This window comes from Rhinolophus hipposideros (genome assembly GCF_964194185.1).
Source record: "Rhinolophus hipposideros genome assembly, chromosome: X".
Lineage (NCBI taxonomy): Eukaryota > Metazoa > Chordata > Mammalia > Chiroptera > Rhinolophidae > Rhinolophus > Rhinolophus hipposideros.
The window spans coordinates 8,599,790-8,623,252 of record NC_138046.1 but is presented as its reverse complement, the minus strand read 5'-3'; the positions used below and the strand labels follow the sequence as shown (position 1 = coordinate 8,623,252).

The 23,463-nt window shown below is 41.3% G+C and overlaps 1 protein-coding gene across 1 annotated transcript in view; it reads left to right on the top strand.

Moving 5' to 3' along the window:
* PASD1 (PAS domain containing repressor 1) overlaps positions 1 to 23,129 on the top strand; it is a gene marked incomplete at its 3' end in the record, with an annotated part of 78,948 nt that extends 55,819 nt beyond the window's left edge. The window contains exons 10-15 of the mRNA XM_081042283.1: positions 4,944 to 5,070; positions 6,901 to 7,202; positions 10,319 to 10,522; positions 11,022 to 11,113; positions 20,909 to 21,107; positions 22,983 to 23,129. Coding sequence (XP_080898409.1) covers positions 4,944 to 5,070; positions 6,901 to 7,202; positions 10,319 to 10,522; positions 11,022 to 11,113; positions 20,909 to 21,107; positions 22,983 to 23,129 — 1,071 coding nt within the window. The remainder of the gene's footprint in view (positions 1 to 4,943; positions 5,071 to 6,900; positions 7,203 to 10,318; positions 10,523 to 11,021; positions 11,114 to 20,908; positions 21,108 to 22,982) is intronic.
* Between the last annotated feature and the right edge of the window lie 334 nt (positions 23,130 to 23,463).

Here is a 23,463-nt window from a genome sequence, read left to right as displayed (position 1 = left end):
ACTTTTTTTTTTTATTGGAGTGACAATTGTTAGTGGATTTTTTTTGTCACTTATTTTTACAATGTTCCCCATGCAATTTATCATGAAAGACAAATCTTTTGAGATGTTGTTCTGGAACACCACATCCTACATCTGTTGAGATTTTTGACCCTTAAAACTTTAATTTCTAATGAAAACCAAGAAATAAGCAATTAGCATTCTTTAGCTTGGCAGAATCATAAAGATATTTATAACCTCTAGAAACATATTTCATAGACATGGACTTATTTTTATAAAACCCAGGTAAAATAAAGACATGTCTGTTTTACTTAAATCAGCAAACTTAAACTAGCTTTTGTTTACTAAGGATTAAGCTTAGGTCACATGAACTTGAAAAGCCTGTTAGTTTCTGTATTTCTGAAAATTTAGAAATACCCAATCTATACAAGTGCTTGCCTTTAAATTAATTTTAATAATACTATCCAAAGGTAGAAAATTATCTCACATTTACAACATACACACACAACAAGACACACATAGACACAGAGACCTTTTAGCCAGGAGAACAACTCACCAGTTTATAAAAGAACGGTTGCATCTAAATTGTGTTTTGCAGGTATTTTCAACTTATATCTGTCCTTGACCATTCAAGTTCCAAATGACCTTCTCCTTTATAAAATAAAGACAGCCAATTTTAATACCTCAAAAAATTGGGTTGACACCTAAACGACATATTAGGTTGATCCATTTATCTAAATCCTTTTACATAGCTTCATTTTAGCTGAGGGGACAAGGCCTTTTTAGTTTTGAGACATTCTCTAATAGTTAAAAAATAAAGCCATGGCCTGCTACTTTAAAGCAAGGAGGCCTGGGCTTCTGAGAGAAGTCTCACCCAGGTTTACCCGATGCGAAGCAGGGAGCCGGTGGGACACAATGGACCCTTGCTTGTAGCTGGCACCAGGTCTGGGCCTGCAGGGTGGTCCTTTGTGGGCTTCTTTGGAATTCTGCTGACTATGCCAAGTAAATGTTGACATAAGAAATGTCCAAAGCTGTAGAGAATTTTTATAAGAGTTTATTTGAGCCAAACTGATGACATATGCCGGGGAGCAAAATCTCAAATGCTCCAGAGAATAAAAGTTTTTGCAGCTTTTCTTATGCATTTGAAATTAAGGAAGGAAACATAGGGAAGATTACATGGAGGTAGGAGAAAGCAAGGCCAGGATTGGATTACAAACTAGTTAAGATTATGTGCTCTGACATTTCAGAAGAAGGGGTCTGAAAGGGTGATCAGGTATTAGAAGGAAAGGTCTGAAAGGGGGCATTTCAAAGTAGTGTTAACCTACATGCACAGAACCAATGGACAGGCCTTGCTTAAGGCAAAGATGAGCCTTTTAGTAAAGAAGTTATAGCACTGGGGCATGATTATCCACCATGACCTGCCTACTTAGGAATTTATGATCAGATCACCCTGTGAGGTTACTTTCCATAGAACCCCCTTTTTTTTGTCCACAGAGGATAGCAGGGAGGCCAGACGGGCTGGAGCAGAGCGAACAAAAGTGAGAGTAGGTATGAAGTCAGAGATGCAATGGGAGTTAATAGATTGTGGGGAGGAGGTGCAAGAGTGGAAGCTAGGAGCCCAGTTAGGAGGTTATCAGCTATCTAAGTGAGAGATGATGATGGCTTGGACCAAGGTCTTAACAATGGAAATTGTGAGAAGTGGTTGGGTTCTAGATATATTTTGAAGGAAGAGCCCATGGATTTGCTGACATTAGATGAAGTGTGTGAGAAAAAGAGGGGAGTTAGGCATGACTTTAAGGTACTTGACCTGAGCAACTGGAAGGGTAGTGTTACATTAACTGAGATGGAGAAAACTGTGGGAAGAACTTGCAAGCTTAGGGGTGTTTGTTGGGGGTTGTAATAACAGAGTCTCAGTTTTGAAGATGTTTGTGTTTGACATGCCTATTAGGCAGCCAGTTGGAAAAGAAGAACAAGATTGGAGATAAGAATATGGAAATCATCAACATGGATGGTTTTAAAGCTATAAGCTTGGATGAGGTCACCAAGGGAGTAAGAACAGATAGAGGTAAAGACCAAGGACTAATCCTAGAGTACCCCCAAAGTTAAGAGATTAGGGAGAAGAGAAGGAATCAGCAATGGAGACTGAGAGGAAGTGACCAGTTAGGTAAGAGGTAAGCCAAGTGAAGTGATAATGATTATGACTTGAGACTTTAAGCAAACATGGGTCTGTGGGAGGAGCTAGGGTTTATGGGAGGAGTTCTCACATTCTGCATAATCACAAGAACCCTACAAGAAGAACTCTATGCTTACAATAAAGCTCTATGGTTGTAACTGTCCCTCCCCTTAACTTCCTTTCCCCTTCTCTTTATACTTCTCCATCTTGGCACGCAGTGCAGTGTTTTCACGTGGATCACCATATCTACATGCACTGGTTTGCAATCTTTTTCTTTTTTCCCAAATAAATCCTTTTTAGTGACAAAACACCAAGTCAATATTATTTTTCAGTTGAGAGAAGAAAGTATTTTCGGGAGGAGGGAATGATGAACAGTGTCAAACACTGCTGATGGATTAGGTAGGTTCACAACTCAGAAGTGACCATTAGATTTAGGACCTGGAAGCCACTGCTGAACTTGAGAAAAGTTTTGGTGGAGTATGGACAGGGGCGGGCAGATAACATCTGATTGAGTAGATTTAAGAGAGGCTGGTGGAATTGGAGACATTTGAGTACTTTCCCTTTTGAGAAGTTTTGCTCTCAAGGGAATCACATAAACCGGGTTTTAGGTGGAGGAGAGGAGGGGTCCAGAGAGGACTTTTAATGGGGTGTGTATATATTTTAAATTCTACTCAATTTTTTTTCAGTTATTAATTTTTTCAATTATAGTTGGAATTCAATATTTTATATCAGTTTCAGATATACAGCGTATTGGTTACACATTTATATAATTTATGAAATGATCCCCTTGATAAGTCTAGTACCCACCCAGCACTATACATAGTCATTGCAATATTATTTACTACATTCTACTCTATTTTATCTAGCATTTTCCCCATGTCTATTCAATCTGTCATCTTCACTGGGCAACTTATAGCACTTTATTTTTTTCAAAAAGGAAAATGCTAGGATCTCTTAAATTAGGCAGAGAGCACTTTTGACGTTAAGCTAACAATGGCGACACTGTGAAGATTGGAGGACATACTTCTAGATTGCCACCCCCACAATGTATACCCACTTCTAGGTCACATAACCATCAGGTATTGGAGCCTGCGTGTGAAGCCTACTCTGTGTAACCTCAAAGGCAATGCTTCTCTTTCCAAATCCTTTAGCATCCTGTTCATGGAGATAATTGTGGAATAAAAGTAAACACAAAACTTCACTTCAACTTGTGAAAGCATACTGATTGCCTTTCTGTCCCCATGTACACATTTTCATTTCATCTTTCTTTTTACCTTCTAGCTGCCTCTCTTGAAAGACTGTCTTCAGGCCTTAGTCCTAATTGTGTTTTAGACTAGTATCTTTTCGCTTCCAAAGTCATTTTTTTCCGCTTTGTTTTTTCTCAAACCAATTACCATTACTACACATGACTCTGTCATTTAAGTTTATTTAAGCTCCCTGCATTTATATCGATAGGCTAAAACATATGAAAGCACAAAATGGACATCTCAATCAACGTCTGAGTATATATATTTATATTGAAAATCATCCAGGAAGTAAGGAGCTAGTGATTAAATTGATACGAGGCTATGATAAAGAGCAGAAGAATGAGGGCAGAGAGAGGTCATATCCCACCTCAATGAATACCACCCCACCAGAATATCTTTTTAAATAATGAAAACAGTGCCACATCCTGCTTATTTGAAGGAGTACAAAACACAGTGTATTTGAACAGTGAGGTCGCACAATTTCCTGAAGTTAAACGTTGGGATTTGATCTGGATGAGTGTGCTCCCACAAACAGGTTCCTTGTAGAAAAATAAGCTTGGGGCTACGTCTTAATTTAGTCCAAAACATACAAGCAAGCAAACTAACAGTCTTTTGGCAGAGATGTAAAAGATTTCATTGACAAACCAGGTGTTGTACTTACATTTTATATAAGTAGTGAGCCCCAGACTATTCAAAAAAGATCCAGTTGTTAAGGAAGTGGAAGTGGATCACTAAATAGGAATACAATGTATAAGGTTTAAAGCAGTACATGGCTTAAGTTGAGGAAGCCAGGGTTAAGGGAATGAGCGCTGGGTTTGAAGTCACTGGATTCTCTCCCTTGCTCTGCTCCTAACTTGCTGTAACCTTCTCTTTGACACTGTAAAATGGGGGAGGTAGCACTAGAAGCTCTCCAGGGCTATTTCCGTCTCTTTGCTACTATAGTAAAGGTACTTCTGCTAATAACACTTTCAACTTTAATCTGTGTTTTAAAAACATGGAGTAAAAACAACAACAACAAAAAAAAAACATAGAGTAGTTTCTAAAAACATGGAGCAACAGATCCCCAATTGGCCCTTCCTTGCTCTAAGCCTAGGCTGCATGTGCAGGACCTCTGGAAAAATGGCCCTGTCGGTGGTACTGTTCTCCCACAGTCTGCCCACTGCTCTGAACCAGCAGGTCAGCATCCTACTAACACTCTGGAAGGTGTATTTTCTTTTGTTCCATGGTCTTTGATTGGCACACATTTTTATTATACTTGTGCTTTTAGCACATCTATACTATGTTTCTCTTCTCAGTTTTTATAATGTATAGAATGGGGCACCCAAAATCACTGCTTGTTGTTCTGGCAATATTTTTCATGGACATGTTTCGTGATGGTTTGGTGTTATGTATTCAATTATTGAAGCAATGTCAGAAATTGTTATGTGAAATGCACCAAAGTTTGTTCTGCCTCTGTTTCCTCTTATTTATATACCTCTTTGACTCCAAATTAAAATGGCATCTTTTTCTCTTTTGGAAATTCCTAGGATGAAGTTGCCTATGTAAATCTTGAGCAGTATGAATCACAAGAATGTACTTCTGTAATAGACCTAAATTCTGATACATCTTCTGAAACCAGCACACCTTCCCTGCTAAAGATGCTTGGATCGCAAAGTAGGTACATTTGGACATTTGGATAGGATCTATTCAGAAAGAAAAGTAGTGGCCTTACATAGTAGATACAGTTTTTCAAATGAAGATAATGTTCCATTTATTATGGTGTGAAATCAAAGGAGTGAATTCTAACTTTCTTCATTTTTAAATTTTTTGAGATGATTATTTGAAAGCAATGAAAATGAATATCACATCAATGGTTGAAGTGCTTGGGGGATGGTATTAGTCCCTCCCATTTAATTTTAATCTTCTAAAGATTGGTGCTAGATTGTAGTCTTTGACAGAATAGCATCTTATCTTTTCATACTCATGTAGTCTTTTCTGCTATGGCATAGTAGTTGCATTCCAAAGAAATCTCTTGTTTGTAAAACTGTACTATAAGAAGAATCGCTAGTAAAGAGCAAAAAGGATAGTCTCAAAACAAGTGATATCTATTATGTAAGTTTTAATATTAAAGATATTTCATAAACATAATTGTATTAAAATACAAAACTTATAGCAGTGGTAGATACATAATGGAGAGTATGTCCTCTGATTAGCTGAGCTTATTATAGATAACCTATATTGTGGAATCTCTGTATATAGACGTGATACCTCAATTTTTTAAATACTCTAGTTAACAACCTTTCCATTATTGCTGTCAATCTCAAAACTTTGTTTAAAAAAATCTTTTCAAAACAATTGATTTTGGAGGGGAGAAGGCAAAGTCCATGGAGCCACGATTGTGATTTCTAAAATGTATAAGAGCAATTTAGTTTTACATTTGCACACAGTAGAATTCACTCTTTGAGAGGTGTATAGTTCTGTGGGTTTGACAAAGGCAAAGAGTCATGTATCTACCACCACAGTGCCAAGCAGAAAGTTTCTATTACCCCCAAATTTCTTTGTGCTGCCTCTTTGAACTCAAACTCTGTCCCCCATTCTCTGGCAACCATTGATCAGTGTTCTATCTCTGTTTTTCTTTTTCCAGAATGTCATGTAAATAGAATCATACATCATCTAGCCTTTTTGGTCTGACTTTGTTAACAGAATGCATTTAAGATTCATTTATGTTGCATGAATCAATGGTTCACTTCTTTTTCTTTGCTGAGTAGTAATGCATCATATGAGTGTAACACAGTTGTTTTTTAAAATTCGTTTGTCTGTAGAAGGACATCTGGGTTTTTTTTCAAGTTTTCAGTGATTATAAATAGAGCTACTATAAACATCAGCATATAGATTTTTGTGTGTGAATATCAATTTTTAAAGCACTTGGAGAAATTACAGAGAGTGGGACTACTGGGTCATATGGGAAGCGTGTATGAAAAAAAAACTGCCAAACTATTTTCAAAAAATGACTCTACCATTTGGCATTATTTAAATAACGTTCTCCACTTTGCTTTTTGGGGCTGTTGAAAGAGCATCATGTTGCAACATCTCTAAGAGCACTTCACGAATTCCTGAGATCCCACATCCTGGGGAACTTAGTTTTTCAGAAGTGATTTATGACTAGGTTTAATTTTTTTTGTATCAGTTGGAAGGTACCAAAAGAATTGTATAATGAAAAGACACTTAATACTAATGTGTTTGGGCACCACTTATGCTTGAATGAGTAGAAGTAAAGTCAGACACTGCCTCCTTTTTCTTCATTTTCAGATATGAACAGATTTTTAAGTAATTTCTGAATTACTCTTGGTACCTGGCATGTCCAATCCTTAACATGGAATAAAACTGGACTCTTGTTTTTATGGCTTATAAAAGGAAATAAACAAATAGAAACCTATAATCTCTTTGATAGCATTGGTACTTTTGCTTTTTTGGTCATGAATTTCAGTGCGCTTCTCTCCTTAGGCTCATCATCTTCTCAGAGTTTTGAATTTCATTTTGAGATGGATGATACAGATGAGGTGGTTGAAGTGAACGAGGAGGTCGAGGTGGAAGAGGTGATCCAAGTGATAGAATATGAAGAGGAAGAAGGGGACGAGGAGGACCAGTTGGAAGAGGTGGATGAAATGGAAGAGGACGATGTGGAAGGAGAGGATGAAATGGAAGAACAGAGTGAAGAAGAAGAGGAGGAGGAGATGGACCAGATGGAAGAGTTGGTGCAGGAGAGCCCCTCATCCTCCACTATGCCTGCTGACAGCAGTGTTGAGGTACCTCTGGAGTCTTACCCCATATATTTATCTGGACCACTAACCCTGCAGAGCTCCAAATTTCCACTCTTATGCCCAGTCTCACTTTGAAGAAACCATGCTTTTTTTTTTTTTTAAGTACATCACCATTTCTGTTGTACTGGATTTTTAGATGCAGCTGAGATTATAGGGGGTCCTAGCAAACAGGGAGGTTGGAGGTTCTCTAAGACCAAATCCCCATTCTCCTCTTAATGTGAAATATGCAAAGACACTCTGTGTTTGAGAGAAAGTTTGAGCTGAATAGGGAGCTTACCACTAAGAAAAGGCAGTATTTTTAAGAGCCATGTTCCTTATCATATATAACAGGATCCTGACTATCTCAAGGGAAGGTGACTTTTCTTTTTAAATTTTTTTTTATTGGGGAATATTGGGGAACAGTGTGTTTTTCCAGGACTCATCAACTCCAAATCAAGTCGTCATTTTTTTTTTTTCAATCTAGTTGTGGAGTCGTTTTCGATCTAGTTGTGGAGGGCACAGTTCAGCTCTATGTCAAGTTGTTTTCAGTCTAGTTGTGGTTCCCCTTTCACTGCTGACAGGTTTCTCTTTTGAATTAATTTATAACTGAAGTTTAAATATAATTTTTGTTTAAAATAGTCAAAATAACCAGCAATGAGTGTGTGTGGTCTGTCTCTGCATGTGGTAGCCTATTAGGCTTATTTCTGTGTGCCGCGCATTGATACACTAGAGTGCATCTAAAAGATGGAGACTAGGGTGGAGAGGCACTAGAAAAAGTCATATGGTCAGTAATGGAAGGCACTAGAGAAAGGAGACTGGAGAGGGACAGGACAGCTTGATCCAAATATCTGTAGGGCCATCCTGCTCCTGACGTGGAAGGTGTGTTTCCAATGGATCAAACTAGGGCAGAGAGAGAACAGCTCAGGGGGGGCTGCTTTCTGCTCCCTTCAAGGAAACCCTTCTGGGATGAGTTAGGTTGCCTCCCCAGGGGATGCGCCCCTCCCCTTTAATGGAATGGTTTGAGCAAAGGCTTGATAGCTCGTCTACCAGGGACAGCAGAGGAAAAAAAATCCTGCCTGGAAAAGAGCGGGTAGATGTGATAACCTATAAGGTTTGTCTATTCCAGTCCTGAATGTAGAGATTTTGTTTAGTCTAATGAATGCCTGCTTTCTTATATGAAGATACACACAAACACACACACACACACACACACACACACACACTTCATAGTGAAAGAGGACAATTTTCAATGGATTAATGATTAATTATAAAAACATATATAATTTTTTTTACTCCACATGAGAAAAAGCAACTAGTATGGTTTTTTTCTCTCTCTTTGATTAATCAGCAATGTGCTTCCATTAATCATAAGGCTTGAAGGACCACTGTGTGATATAATAGACTGTCTTATATTTGTTCTCCAGCAGCTGCATTTATATGGTACTTTTTCTCATCATTAATATTGAGATTGTGGATTGGGACTGTGGCTCTCTAATCTTGTTCATACAACAGTGTCTAGCGTAGATCATGGCAAACAACAGTTGTTTCCAGGTGCTACTTATAGCTCTGACAGTTGTTTTCCAAGAATCCCACCTCTTTTCTCTCCCCTCAGCCAATCAGTTGAGAAGTCCTATCCACTTTGTTAATTTCTCTTAAATGCGTCCCTTCCTTTCTGTGTCTCCTGCCTCTGGTCTGTTTCAGGCCCCTCTTATGTCTATCTAGAAAGGACCCACACAGCCCTCTGACTGGCTTCTCTCTAACTCCGAGCTTGCTGTCTCTGGACAGTTCAGAAGGCTTGTTCTACAACATAGATCTGAGCATGCCACTTCTCCAGTCAGATCTGTGTCTTAAAATGCTCCTTTTGGAGGCAGCACAAGATGGTTGATGAAGAAAATCCAAGTTCCTTGGCCTCCTACACTTGTATGGTGTGCACAAAGCTTTCTTCACTTTCCCTTCTACATGAGATGTGCCTCATTCCCTCTATGCCAGCCAACCTGAAGCATTGCTTTGTCACCGAACACCCTCTCTGCTTTTATAAACCTGTCCATTTGTTTATTCCCAGACCTGAGGCTGTTAACTCAAGTTAAAATTAGATTCCCAGGGCCAAGAGGAGAGTATTCCTCTGAGTACTGTAACTGTATCTCTATAAAGTAGCTATTTTGTAGGGTCTTGTGAAGGTCAGATCTGTGAATTTCTGTACAGTGCTTAAAAGAGTGCCTGGAACAAGGAAGTGCCAGTTGAGCATTCTTTTTCTTACTGCATTGCTAAGGGGCATCCGATGGATGTTTCCCACATGCCTCCTTTGTGATCTGACCCGCTACACTCTGACTCTTCCACTAAGGACTTTGGGCAGATTGCTTCATGTCTCTGGGCCAATTCTACAGCTTTATGTTGAGGGAGAAAATCAGACTGAATGATCCCCATGATCCAGTTCTGATCTAGAGTTCCTGGATTCTCGAACCATTTCTTTAAACTTTTTAGTAATGAGTAGAATCAGGATTGGTGTGCCATTATTCTCATTTCCAGTCTTTCAAAATTTAGGAATAAAACAATATGGTACGGTTTGGGGAACCTGGTAACCCTGTATATGAGCTATAAGTGATTCCTCCCCACAGCTACCATTGCCATTTAGAGCATACATCAGGAAACGTGAGCTACAACTTACAAAGAAGTTTAAGAAGCAACTGGAAGAGAAAACTCAAATGCTGCAGGCTAATCTCAGAATCCAGCAAGAGAACATGAACATGATGAAGGAGCAGCTTAAGAAGCTGCAGGATTCCAAGTTGCAGGTTAGAGACCAGTTCCACATAAGTGGGAGAAAGGGACACTCTTCAAGGAGTTAAGTCAATTGAGCCTGATAGTAGTAACAACTGCTGCCCCAGGGCAGCAAGGACCTCTGGGGAAATCTTCAGCAGGGACTTCAGGCTTTGCCCCTTTTCCCTAGGCTGCAGGAGCTGAGAAGGGCCCAGCAGGGATCTGGCAGTGGCAGGTGAGCCTTATATATAGGCAGAGCTTCCTGTGGGCTTGCCTGTAGGCAATCTCCCTCCACGCCCAGCATGTCTTGTGCCCTAAGAAAAGGTGTGGCCCTGGAATAAGACCTTTGCGATACTTTGTCTTTACAGATGCCGGTAGCCCCAGTATGCCGCCCTGACAATCTTGAGTCCCGGCCTTTGGAGCCACTGTTCAAGAAACAACGCACTGATGAGATGACAGTGAAGACGCTCCTCCCAGATCTTACTGTGACCAGATATTTCCATAATTCATGTTCACCTATCCCTCTGAAATTTCCTGAGGAGCTTGAGAACATGTGCAGTGTCTCCACCGAGGTATGGAAAGTCTGTTTTTACTGTGTCAATGAAAGGGGATTTCATGTTCATGAAAATCTGGGCTCTCCTGGTTCTGCTGAGGGGGGAATGACTACTCAGTTGGATGCAATTCATTTGCCTGAGGAGATAAAAAACATCTTGGCTAACCAGACCTGGACACACATGCATACATACATGTACATACGTGCTGGATTGCAGCTTCTCACAGGCAGGAGCATGACTGTAGCTAGTCCTCCGCCAAAGAAGGAGACAGTCATTCAGACACCTGTGCCCAGAGAGGCAGGACTACTGCTGCCTTCTGCTTTGCGAGAATGGGGAGTGTTCAACCAATTTCCGGGGGGCTTTTGTCAACACTGATGTACTTGGGTCTCTTCCCTTGTGATGCAGCAACATCTGCAGTGTGGCATTATTGGGGGAAAACCAGACACTGCAAACGTGCTTGCCAAACCAAGCTGGCCTCTCTGGGCCCCTCTATAATGACTCTGTTACTTTCACGCAGACCCAGCCTCTCGATCTTCTCCAATTAGCCATTGAGAACCAGCTCTCTGGCTGCATTAAAGATGAAAAGCCTGATGTCCAGAACAATGAAAGGTAAGAAGTGCCTGGAATGGTGCTAAGGGCTAAGGTCACTGCTATCTCCTTGTGGCTGGACACCATGCCTGAGAACGATGGGCGACTTGCCCACAGGGCACCCAAAGTGCCCTCATTAAAAGCAGCATGTGCCCATGCATCTTGCTCTATGTTCACAGGCCCCCCTGCCTCTGCATGCACAGTGCATGGCCGAGCATACATTGATGGGACCGAGGGGTCTCGATGAAACAGGAGGATTAGATAAGGAAGCCTCCCATCTAGGGAATTCACAGGCACATCTCGAATCTGCTTGGCTTCATCCATCCAAGCTCAGTCTCATGGCACAGGGTAACTAAGAGAAGTCTTAAGTGCCCACAGCCAAGTAACTCCCGGCCTCTCAGGTTCCTTCTGCCACTTTGCTGGGATGTGATGATCACAGTAGACCAGGTAAACGGTCTGCCTGGCTTTGACGATCTATATGAAGAAAGTGGATGTGAAACAGTTGCTAGGCTGCCGCTGGATGCCTAAAGAGCCAAGAACAGAGAAGGGCTAAGTCTTGCGAGACAGCGCTCTGCCCATAGCCCAGAACACAAACAAATTTTTGGCACACTGATGAAGTCTTTGGTCCCAAATACCAGAAAGAGAAGGTTCTGCTCAGCAATGAAGGGGCGGCGTAGCACATACTTGGTGCCTGATAAATATTTTTGAATGAATGCCAGCTCTCTGAGCAGGCCTGCCAAAGCTCCCTGAATATCCGTCTGGGCCTTCCTGTAGGATCAGAGTTGTGTCAGTGCCATGTTTCCCTGTGGCCTAATCAACAACCTGAGGACATTGTTTTGTTTTGTTTTTTAATTTATTGGGGTGACAATTGTTAGTAAAATCACATAGATTTCAGGGGTACAATTCTGTATTACGTCATCTATAAATCCCATTGTGTGTTCACCACCCAGAATCAGTTCTCCTTCCATCACCATATATTTGATCCCCCTTACCCTCATCTTCCACCCCCCCACACCCCCTTACCCTCTGGTAAACACTAAACTATTGTCTGTGTCTATGAGTTTTTGTTTCTCATTTGTTTGTCTTGTTCTCTTGTTGTTTTTGGTTTATATACCACATATCACTGAAATCATATGGTTTTCTGCTTTTTCTGTCTGACTTATTTCGCTTAGCATTATACTCTCAAGATCCATCCATGTTGTCACAAATGTTCCTATATCATCATTTCTTAACGCCAAATTGTATTCCAATTGTGTGTATATATACCACAACTTTTTTATCCATTCATCTATCGAGGGACATTTTGGTTGTTTCCATGTCTTGGCCACCATAAACAAAGCTGCAATGAACATTGGAGCACACGTGTCTTTATGGATAAATGTTTTCAGATTTTTTGGGCAGATACCCAGGAGAGGGATTGCTGGGTCATATGGTAATTCTATTCGTAATTTTTTGAGGAACCTCCACACTGCCTTCCATAGCGGCTGCACCAGTCTGCATTCCCACCAACAGTGTATGAGGATTCCTTTTTCTCCACAGCCTCTCCAACACTTGTTACTATTTGTCTTGTTGATGATAGCCATTCTGACTGGTGTGAGGTGATATCTCATTGTGGATTTTATTTGCATTTCTCTGATGATTAGTGATGTTGAGCATTTTTTCATATGTTTATTTACCATTTGTGTGTCCTCTTTGGAGAAACGTCTCTTCAGGTCCTTTGTCCATTTTTCAATTGGGTTGTTTGTTTTGTTGTTGTTGAGTTTCATGAGTTCCTTGTATATTTTGGATATTAGCCCCTTATCGCAGCCACTGTTTGCAAAAATCTTCTCCCATTCAGTTGGTTGCCTCTTTATTTTGTCGATGGTTTCTTTTGCTGTGCAGAAGCTTTTAAGTTTCATATAATCCCATTCGTTTATTTTAGCCTTTACTTCCATTGCCTTTGGAGTCAAATTCATAAAATGATCTTTGAACCCAAGGTCCATAAGTTTAGTACCTATGTTTTCTTCTATGCAGTTTATTGTGTCAGGTCTTGTGCTTAAGTCTTTGATCCATTTTGAATTAGTTTTGGTACAATGTGACAGATAGCAGTCCAGTTTCATTCTTTTGCACGTGACTATCCAATTCTGCCAGCACCATTTATTGAAGAGGCTGTCTTTCCTCCATTGTATGTTTTTAGCTTCTTTGTCAAAAATTATCTGTCCATATTTATGTGGTTTTATTTCTGGGTTCTCAATTCTATTCCATTGGTCTACGTGTCTGTTTTTCTGCCAATACCATGCTGTTTTGATTATTGTTGCCGTGTAGTACAAGCTAAAGTCACGCAGTGTGATACCTCCAGCATTGTGTTTTTTTCTTAAGATTGCTTTGACTATTCGGGGTCTTTTGTGGTTCCAAACAAATCTGATGATTTTTTCTTCTATTTCTTTTTTTTAAAATTAAATTTATTGGGGTGACAATTGTTAGTAAATTTACATAGATTTCAGGTGTACAATTCTGTATTACATCGTCTATAAATCCCATTGTGTGTTCACCACCCAGAGTTAGTTCTCCTTCCATCACCATATATTTGATCCCCTTTACCCTCATCACCCACCCCCCACCCCCTTACCCTCTGGTAACCACTAAATTATTGTCTGTGTCTATGAGTTTTTGTTTCTCATTTGTTTGTCTTGTTCTTTTTGGTTTATATACCACATATCAGTGAAATCATAGGGTTCTCTGCTTTTACTGTCTGACTTATTTCACTTAGCATTATACTCTCAAGATCCATCCATGTTGTCACAAATGCTCCTATATCATCTTTCTTTAACGCCGAATAGTATTCCATTGTGTATATATACCACAACTTCTTTATCCATTCATCTATCGAAGGACATTTTGGTTGTTTCCATGTCTTGGCCACCGTAAACAAAGCTGCAATGAACATTGGCGTACACGTGTCTCTATAGAGAAATGCTTTTATATTTTTGGGGTAGATACCCAGGAGAGCGATTGCTGGGTCATACGGTAATTCTATTCGTAATTTCTTGAGGAACCTCCACACTGCCTTCCATAGCGGCTGCACCAGTCTGCATTCCCACCAACAGTGTATGAGGGTTCCTTTTTCTCCACAGCCTCTCCAACACTTGTTACTATTTGTTTTGTTGATGAAAGCCATTCTGACTGGGGTGAGGTGATATCTCATTGTGGTTTTCATTTGCATTTCTCTGATGATTAGCGATGTTGAGCATTTTTTCATATGTCTATTTGCCATTTGTATATCCTCTTTGGAGAAATGTCTCTTCAGGTCCTCTGTCCATTTTTCAATTGGGTTGTTTGTTTTGTTGTTGTTGAGTTTCATGAGTTCCTTGTATATTTTGGATATTAGCCCCTTATCAGAGGAACTGTTTGCGAAAATCTTCTCCCATTCAGTTGGTTGCCTCATTATTTTTTCAATAGTTTCTTTTGCTGTGCAGAAGCTTTTCAGTTTCATATAATCCCATTTGTTTATTTTAGTTTTTACTTCCATTGCCTTTGGAGTCAAATTCATAAAATGCTCTTTGAACCCAAGGTCCATAAGTTTAGTACCTATGTTTTCTTCTACGCAGTTTATTGTGTCAGGTCTTATGCTTAAGTCTTTGATCCATTGTGAATTAATTTTGGTACATGGTGACAGATAGCAGTCCAGTTTCATTCTTTTGCACGTAGCTATCCAATTCTGCCAGCACCATTTATTGAAGAGGCTGTCTTTCCTCCATTGTATGTTTTTAGCTTCTTTGTCAAAAATTATCTGTCCATATTTATGTGGTTTTATTTCTGGGTTCTCAATTCTATTCCATTGGTCTATGTGTCTGTTTTTCCGCCAATACCATGCTGTTTTGATTATTGTAGCCCTGTAGTACAAGGAAAAATCAGGGAGGGTGATACCTCCAGTATTGTTCTTTTTTTTAATATTGCTTTGGCTATTCGGGGTCTTTTGTGGTTCCAAACAGATCTGATGATTTTTTGTTCTATTTCTTTAAAAAATGCCATTGGGATTTTAATGGGGATTGCATTAAATCTGTATATGGCTTTGGGTAATATGGCCATTTTAACTATGTTGATTCTTCTAATCCATGAGCACGAAACGTCTTTCCATTTCTTTGTGTCTTCTTCAATTTCTTTCGAAAATTATAGTTTTCAGCATATAGGTCCTTCACATCCTTGGTTAAGTTTATTCCTAGGTATTTTATTCTTTTTGCTGCAATTGCAAAAGGAATTTTTTTTGTATTTCTTTTTCTGAGATTTCATTGTTAGTACACAGGAAAGCAGTGGACTTTTGTACGTTGATTTTGTAGCCAGCAACTTTACTGTATTCATTGATTGTTTCTAATAGCTTTTTGGTGGAGTCTTTAGGGTTTTCTATATATAGCATCATGTCATCTGCAAAGAGAGACAATTTAACTTCTTCATTCCCAATTTGGATGCCTTTTATTTCTTTCTCTTGCCTGATTGCTCTGGCAAGGACTTCCAACACTATGTTGAAAAGCAGAGGTGATAGGGGACAGCCCTGTCGTGTTCCTGAATGTACAGCAAAGGGCTTCAGTTTTTCACCATTAATTATGAGATTAGCCGAGGGCTTGTCATATATGGCCTTTATTATGTTAAGGTATTTTCCTTCTATACTTATTTTATTAAGTGTTTTAATCATAAATGGATGTTGTATCTTGTGAAATGCTTTTTCTGCATCAATTGCTACAATCATATGATTTTTGTCCTTTATTTTGTTTATGTGATGTATCTCATTGATGGATTTGCGGATGTTGAACCATCCTTTTGCCCCGGGGATGAACCCCACTTGGTCGTGATTAATAATCTTTCTGATGCATTGTTGTATTCAATTTGCTAGAATTTTGTTTAGGATTTTTGCATCTGTATTTATCAGAGATACTGGTCTGTAGTTTTCTTTTTTTGTGTGTTGTCCTTACCAGGTTTTGGTATCAGGGTAATGTTGACCTCATAAAATGAGTTAGGGAGTACTGTCTCTTCTTCACTTTTTGGAAGAGTTTGAGCAGGATTGGTATCAGATCCTGTTTGAAAGTTTGGTAGAATTCACTAGTGAAGCCATCTGGTCCCGGACTTTTCCTTTTGGGAAAGTTTTGAATGACTGATTCAATTTCGTTACTGATGATCGGTCTGTTTAGATTTTCCAGTTCTTCATGGTTCAGCCTTGGAAGGCTATATGTTTCTAAGAACTTGTCCATTTCTTCTAGGTTATTGAATTTGGTGGCATAGAGTCCTTCGTAGTATTCTCGGATGTTCCTTTGTATTTCTGTGGTGTCCGTGACAACTTCCCCTTTTTCATTTCTGATTTTGTTAGTGTCTTCTCTCTTTTTATCTTAGTGAGTCTAGCCAAGGGTTTGTCAACTTTGTTAATTTTTTCAAAGAACCAGCTCTTTTTTTAAAAAAAAAAGATTTTATTGGGGAAGCGGAATAGGACTTTATTGGGGAACAGTGTGTACTTCCAGGACTTTTTTTCCAAGTCAAGTTGTTGTCCCTTCAATCTTAGTTGTAGAGGGTGCCATTCAGCTTCAAGTTGTTGTCCTTTCAGTCTTAATTGTGGAGGGTACAGCTCAGCTCCAGGTCCAGTTGCCATTGCTAGTTGCAGGGGGCACAGCCCACCATCCCTTGCGAGAGTCGAGGAATCAAACTGGCAACCTTGTGGTTGAAGCCCGTGCTCCAACCAACTGAGCCATCCAGGAGGCAGCTCATCTCAAGGTGCCATGTTCAATCTTAGTTGCAGGGGGCGCTGCCCACCATCCGTTGCGGGACTGGAGGAAATGAACTGGCAACCTTGTGGTTGAGACCCCACTGGCCCATGTGGGAATCGAACCGGCAGCCTTCGGAGTTAGGAGCATGGAGCTCCAACCGCCTGAGTCACCGGGCCAGCCCCAGAACCAGCTCTTTGTCACACTAATTTTTTCTATTGTCTTTTTGTTCTCTATTTCATTTAGTTCTGCTCTGATTTTTGTTATTGCCTTTCTTCTGCTGATGTTGGGTTTCACTTGTCCTTTTTCTAGTTCTTTAAGGTGTAACATGAGGTTATGTATTTGGGATTTTTCTTGTTTCTTGAGATCGGCCTGTAATGATATTAATTTCCCCCTTAAAACTGCTTTCGCTGCATCCCAAAAATTTTCAGAATGTATTTTCATTGTCATTTGTTTCTATGTGTCTTTTGATCTCTCCTCTAATTTCTTCTTTGACCCAGTTCTTTAAAAGCATGTTGTTACCTTTAAAAGTATGTTGTTAGTTTGTGTTTTTTCCTGCTTTCTTTTCGCAGTTGATGTCCAATTTCAAAGGCTTGTGATCAGAGAATATGCTTGGTATGATTTCAACCTTCTTAAATTTGCTGAGGCTGATTTTATGTCCCAATATATGGTCTATCCTTGAGAATGTTCCATGTACACTCGAAAAGAATGTATAGTCTGATGTTTTAGGATGAAGTGCTCTGTATATGTCAATTATGTCTATTTCATCTAATGTGTCATTTAGGGCTGCTATTTCGGTATTTATTTTCTGTTTGAGTGATCTATCCATAGCTGTCAATGATGTATTTAAGTCCCCTAGTATGATTGTGTTTTGGTCAATTTCTCCCTTGTGTTTTGTTAGTAGTTGCTTGGTATATTTCGGTGCTCCCTGATTGGGGGCATAAATATTGATGACTGCTATGTCTTCTTGTTGTATAGTCCCCTTTACTATTATGAAATGTCCATCTTTGTCTCGTTATCTTTTTCACCCTGAAGTCTGTTTCATCTGATATCATTATGACTACACCTGATTTTCTCTGGGTACCATTTGCTTGGAGTGTCAATTTCCACCCTTTCAGTTTGAGTCTATGCTTCTCCTTGTAGCTCAGATGTGTCTCTTGGAGACAGCATACAGTTGGGTTTAGTTTTTTGATCCAGTCTGCTACTCTGTGCCTTTTTATTGGTGAGTTCAGTCCATTTACATGTAGGGTGATTATTGATACGTGAGGATTTCCTGTCATTCTATCTTTAGTTTTCTGGTAAGGCTGTGTCTCCATTGTTTCTTTGCCTTTTTGTTGTTGTCTATTATTTCTGTGTGGTGGTATTCTATGATGTTTCCCTCTGTTTCTTCTTTTATTACAGTATATATTTCAGTTCTGGATTTTTTTTTGAGTGGTTATCCTTAAGTTTATGCAAAAGAAAGTTGGATATTTAGAGTATTCCATTTTCTTCAGCACGCTTACTTTCTCCATTCCCATATTCCGGTTCAGGCCTTTACTCTCCCCCTTTTTATTTTTTGGTTGCCACAAATTGTCCCTGTTTATGGTGGTCAAATAGCCTCCTTTAGTATTTCTTGTAGTGCAGGTGGTGTATTAGAAAATTCCCTCAGCTTCTGTATGTCTGGAAAGGTCTTTATTCCTCCTTCATATCTAAAGGATATCTTTGCTGGATATATTATTCTTGGCTCATCATTTCTCTCTTTCAATAGTTGGAATATTTGGTTCCACTCCCTCCTGGCTTGTAGAGTTTCTGCTGAAAAATCTGATGATAATCTAATGGGCTTTCCTTTGTAGGTTACGGTCTTCTTTTCCCTGGCTGCCTTGAGGATTCTTTCTTTGCTGTTAATTTTAGACAGCTTCAATACAATGTGCCTTGGGAAGGCCTGTTGGGATTGAGGTAATTAGGTGATCTATTTGGTTCTTGGATTCGAGGATCCAGTTCTGTCCACAAGTTTGGGAAGTTCTCATCAACAATTTGTTTGAATATATGCTCTGTTCCCTTCTGGCTTTCTTCTCCTTCTGGTATGCCCATTATTCTTATATTGCTCTTTCTGATGGAGTCAGAAAGTTCTTGTAGAGTTCTTTCATTTCTTTTAAGTCTTAAGTCTCTTTCTTCTTCCATCTGTGTAATTTCCAGGTTTCTATCTTCGATTTCATTGATTCTTTCCTCCATCTCGTCAACTCTACTACCTAAGCTGGTTATTTCATTCTTAATTTATTCTATTGAGTTCTTAATCTCCAGAAATTCTATTTGGTTCTTTTTTAAAATTTCAATCTCTTTTGCAAAATGCTCACGTTGTTCTTTGATTGTGTTTCTGAGTTCATTAAACTGCCTTTCTGTCTTTTCTTGCATCTCGTTGAGTTTTTTCAGAACTGCAATCTTGAATTCTCTGTCATTTAAGTCACATTTTTCCATCTTTAAGTTCCTTTTCTGGAGACTTTTCACTTTCTTTCTGAGCTGTCTTGTTGCCTTGGTTATTCATGGCAATTACTGATTCGTTATTTCTCTTCCTAGACATCTATAGGAGTGGCTTCTGCAACAGGTTGATAGGAAGATATCTTTCTTTTGTTTTCCAGTACTTGTTGGTAGAATGTTTTATTTTCTCTCCAACTGCAGCCTTTTTTCTGTCTCTCACACGGTAGTGCTATGTTTTCTCTGCACTATTCCAGCTTCTCACACAATGGGGGATTCCCTGGGAGACGGGCTTCTCCTCTGTTAATAGTTTCCCTGGGTCACAGGGTGCAGTATCCCAGTGGGTATTCAGAGAGCTTTTGAAGTTCCAAAGCTCTTCCTGCACCAAATTCAGAGCCCGTATGTTTCAGCAGTTCTGTTTACTCCTGCAGGGATCCACCCAGATAGGTGGGGCCAGGGGCGGGGTGAGTTGTGAGAGGTGGCCCAGAGCAATGGCGGCGACCACCACCACAGCTGGTCCTGCTTCCACAGCTCCCTCCCCTGTGCCGGAACTAGTTGGGCTGAGAATCTGTGTCTGCGGTCCACAGTTCTCAGAATAGCAAATATTCTGTTCTTCTCTGACACTGCTACTGTTCTGCTTCTAGCACCGGGCAGGTGGGGGCGGGGCGAGCTCTGGGAGGGTAGGGAGGGGGCGGCTAGTCTCAGTGCCTAAGGCTTCCATTTTCTGCTTGGCAGTGAGGGCTTAAACCACCATTTTCAGCCTTCTTCCCTCAGTCTTTTCTCCAAGGTCTCTGCCGTGAGCGTTGGGTTCAGCTGTGTGATATGCTGCCCCCTCAGCTCTGTGGGCCGTAAGCGGAGCCCTAGCAGTCCGAGTTCTTCCCTCTCCTGCAGCTGCGGTAGTTCTGGGATGCAGCGAGCTCGCAGCACTGAGCTAGGTCTGCGTCCTGCGCCCGCTCGGCTCCGTCTCCGCACTTCTCCCTTCGCTCCTTCCCTGCTCACGCACGCTATTTGCCCACCTTTAGGTGAATTCAGTAGTGCGCCTCTTCGTCTTGCCTGTCTGCTGTGCAGGGAGTCTTTTGTGGAGTTATTGTTGTTCGATTAGTTGTTAAATTCCAGGGGAGTTTTACAGAGGCTCACCTCACGCCATTTTGCCTGAGGACACTGTTGAAAGTGAAGGTACAGAGTCTGGAATGGGGCTCAGAAGTCTCAATTTATCACACGACCAACCCCCCAGGCTTTGGGTTGTAGAGAGAACACTGGACTTGGAGTAAGAAAATCGATCCTGCAGCCCCTGTTAGCTGCTAACTTCCTTAGTGACAAATGGCAAGTTACTGGCTGGGGTAGGTGAAGTGACTTGCAGAAGACCATACAGATCACCATTGTGGCACAACCAGGACAGTCCAAGTAATAGAAATAAAACCACTTGAAACAAATTACTGTAATTTACCTCAATTTTTATATCCGCTATACTTTGGCAAATCAAGTCTTATTCAGGCCAAAGTGAGAGTACAAAAAAGTAAATCTTGATTTAGCCACCAAAAAACAAATGTGCCTTAAGCACCTACTGATGAGCAAGACAATGTTTCCTGGGCTGCTGTTTCTAGATCCATGTCACTGTAACATGTATCTTCTCTTCCAGTTTTTGTCCTGAGGACCAGCAAAAGTTCTCCATGAATCAACTGCCACTAGCAAATGACCCAAATGCAGAGACAACTTCTGCCAACTTTTTTCAGCCTCCTATCACTTCTGACTCAAATGGAGTCAAGCAGGAGACCCCACAGGATGGTATCCAAATCTGGGAACAGTCATCAACTTCACCGAATTGCCTTTATCTGAAAGTGAGTAATTGGACATGCAGTGAGCAGGACGAAGCCACCTGGCCACAGGTATAGCAGCCCCTTCTCCTCTGCCCTCCAGCCCAGGTCAGGGGTTCTTCACAGAGGCCGGGACCGTTCCCTGTAAGGTACACACCATAAGTATATGCCCTGTGTATGAAATTCAGACTTCAAAGCTCAAAAAAATTGAGGGCAGTTACTCACATGGTGGTAGCACTCACTGCTAAGTAAAAAGATTCTCTTTAGTCTTCCATGAAAAAGTGAGCAGTCCTCGTGGCTATTAAATGCAATCTGACTTAGAAACTTCTCAAAAATATATCACTTGGGAAAAGTGAGTCATGCTGTATGCTGAGCGCGTTGCTCCGGCCCAGACCCCTTATGAACTTGTGGATCTTTAGTTCTGCTAGATAATCCAGGGCCTAGTGTGGATGTGTTCCCTCATACTGAAAATAAGCCAAGGGTCCTTCTGTTGTGTATGCTTGGTATGCATCCATGGGGTGCCCTGTATTTAGCAAGGTATACCCCACCTCGGGGACCATCTGCAGTGGCCATATTTCCAGGGAAGTGGTGGGAGCTGGTCCAGATGGCAGCTATATAGCAGGCTTTGCTCCCAGGTGCACCCCCAGAAGCCCCTTGGGGACCACAAATTCTCAATTTGACAAACAGCAGTTACAAGGGTGTTTTGATTCTAGCTTTAGAAATCTTAGTAGAGCCTAACCTCTTTAAAAAGAAAAACAACCCAACAGCAAGGAAAAAAAACACTAAGCTAAGGCAACATGAAGGAGTTTGGATATTTGAAATGGCTAAGGATGTGATTTATTTCACATGCACATCCTGACCAACTGGGTCACCAGCTCTCTAGAAAGTTGATCCGTTAGAGGGACTGCCCATTCAAAGAGATCAGATGGTCAGTGGACCCTGTGGTTCGGTTTCCACAACAGACTCTGGTGGGACCTTTCCTCATGCCTGCTCTCAAGGCACTTACCCTCTGGATGGGCCCATAGAGGCAGAGCTGAGACAAAGCTGAGCACATATGCCAGGGAAGTGGAGAAGGGAGGACACTGGAAGGGTGTGCAGATGGGAGGACACAGTGGAGCAGCCATGGGAAGGATGGTGTGAGAGCTTCCCTATCTACTAGGCTTCAGGAGCTCCCCACATCCTGCCCTCGCTCATCTCCACTGCCTTCTTGGCCCTGCCTCTCCCCAGGTCCCCAGACACCTCCAGCTCTCTGCCCATAGCCCAGCCCTGCTCCTTCTGTTTCCTCTGTCTTCTCTACCCTTTTGAGTTCCACTTGTTGAAATCTTGCATCACCTTCAAAATCCAACCCAAAGGGGTCCCCCTTTCTCCAACAGAAGACTCCCACAGCACGCTCTTTGTAACTCCACCTTTATGTTTGCCCCTCCTCCCCCTCCACAGCCCAGAGTGAGTTGTTACCTCTCCTGTCACATGGTTCAAGTAGGCCAGGTAGCTGCCAATCAGGCACAGCATTAAAGTCCCTTAATCCCAGCAGAGTAATGGCAAAGTCCAAGGGTGGGGGTGGGGACAGACTTCCCAAGGCCTTGGCTAGCCATGCCTGGCAGAGAAGCTGGGCTGGAGAGGGCCTGACATGGAAACTAGTAGCTTTAAGTATTCAGAGAAGTTTGAGGGAGCCCAGACCTGCTTCTGCTGGTCTTTAAGCCAAGATGTTGTTGGGAGAGAGAAGTGGGGAGGAACCCACTTCCCCCAGCTCCACTTTCTACAAGCACCTTGCAGACTTGTGTTCCAAACAGGAGCTTTTCAGTACCTTGCTGACTTGAACTAAGGGGTCCTCCCACTATTGTAAAACAGGCCCAGGAACTCTAGAAAAGGACTCTACCTTGTTCCCCCTTTTCCCAGCAGGTGCTAGTTCCGGAGGCAGGATCCCAGGAACCGTCAGGTGCACAAGCTGTCCAGAACCCCGCTGAACATTCATCAGAAAATGTCAGCTATTTCTCGTCTGGCGAGGAGCCTGACCTGCACGAGCAGTTCATTCACACCAAGCCTTGAGAGAAGAGGGGGAAACAGGCCAATGAAGCCTGTATGGCCAGGGAACCAAGGTTCAGAGCGTCCCCTGGTGTAAGGGTTGTGGGCCCTTACTTATTTTTCTTTCTCGTGAAGTTCTTGTTTGTAATTGTTACTTGAGTGCAACCTGTTTCTCAGAAATTGTGCTGCACAGGCAGCCTGTGATCCCTAGTGTGCTAAAATTTGACAGCAGCCAAGCCACGGCAGAAGACCACTGTCACCATATCCACTGCCCAGTGTCACACATACCTGTTCTACCATGAGCTGGCAGGCTGCAGAGTCAGCTCAAGTTCGGATATTCTTTTTCTGCCAAGAAATA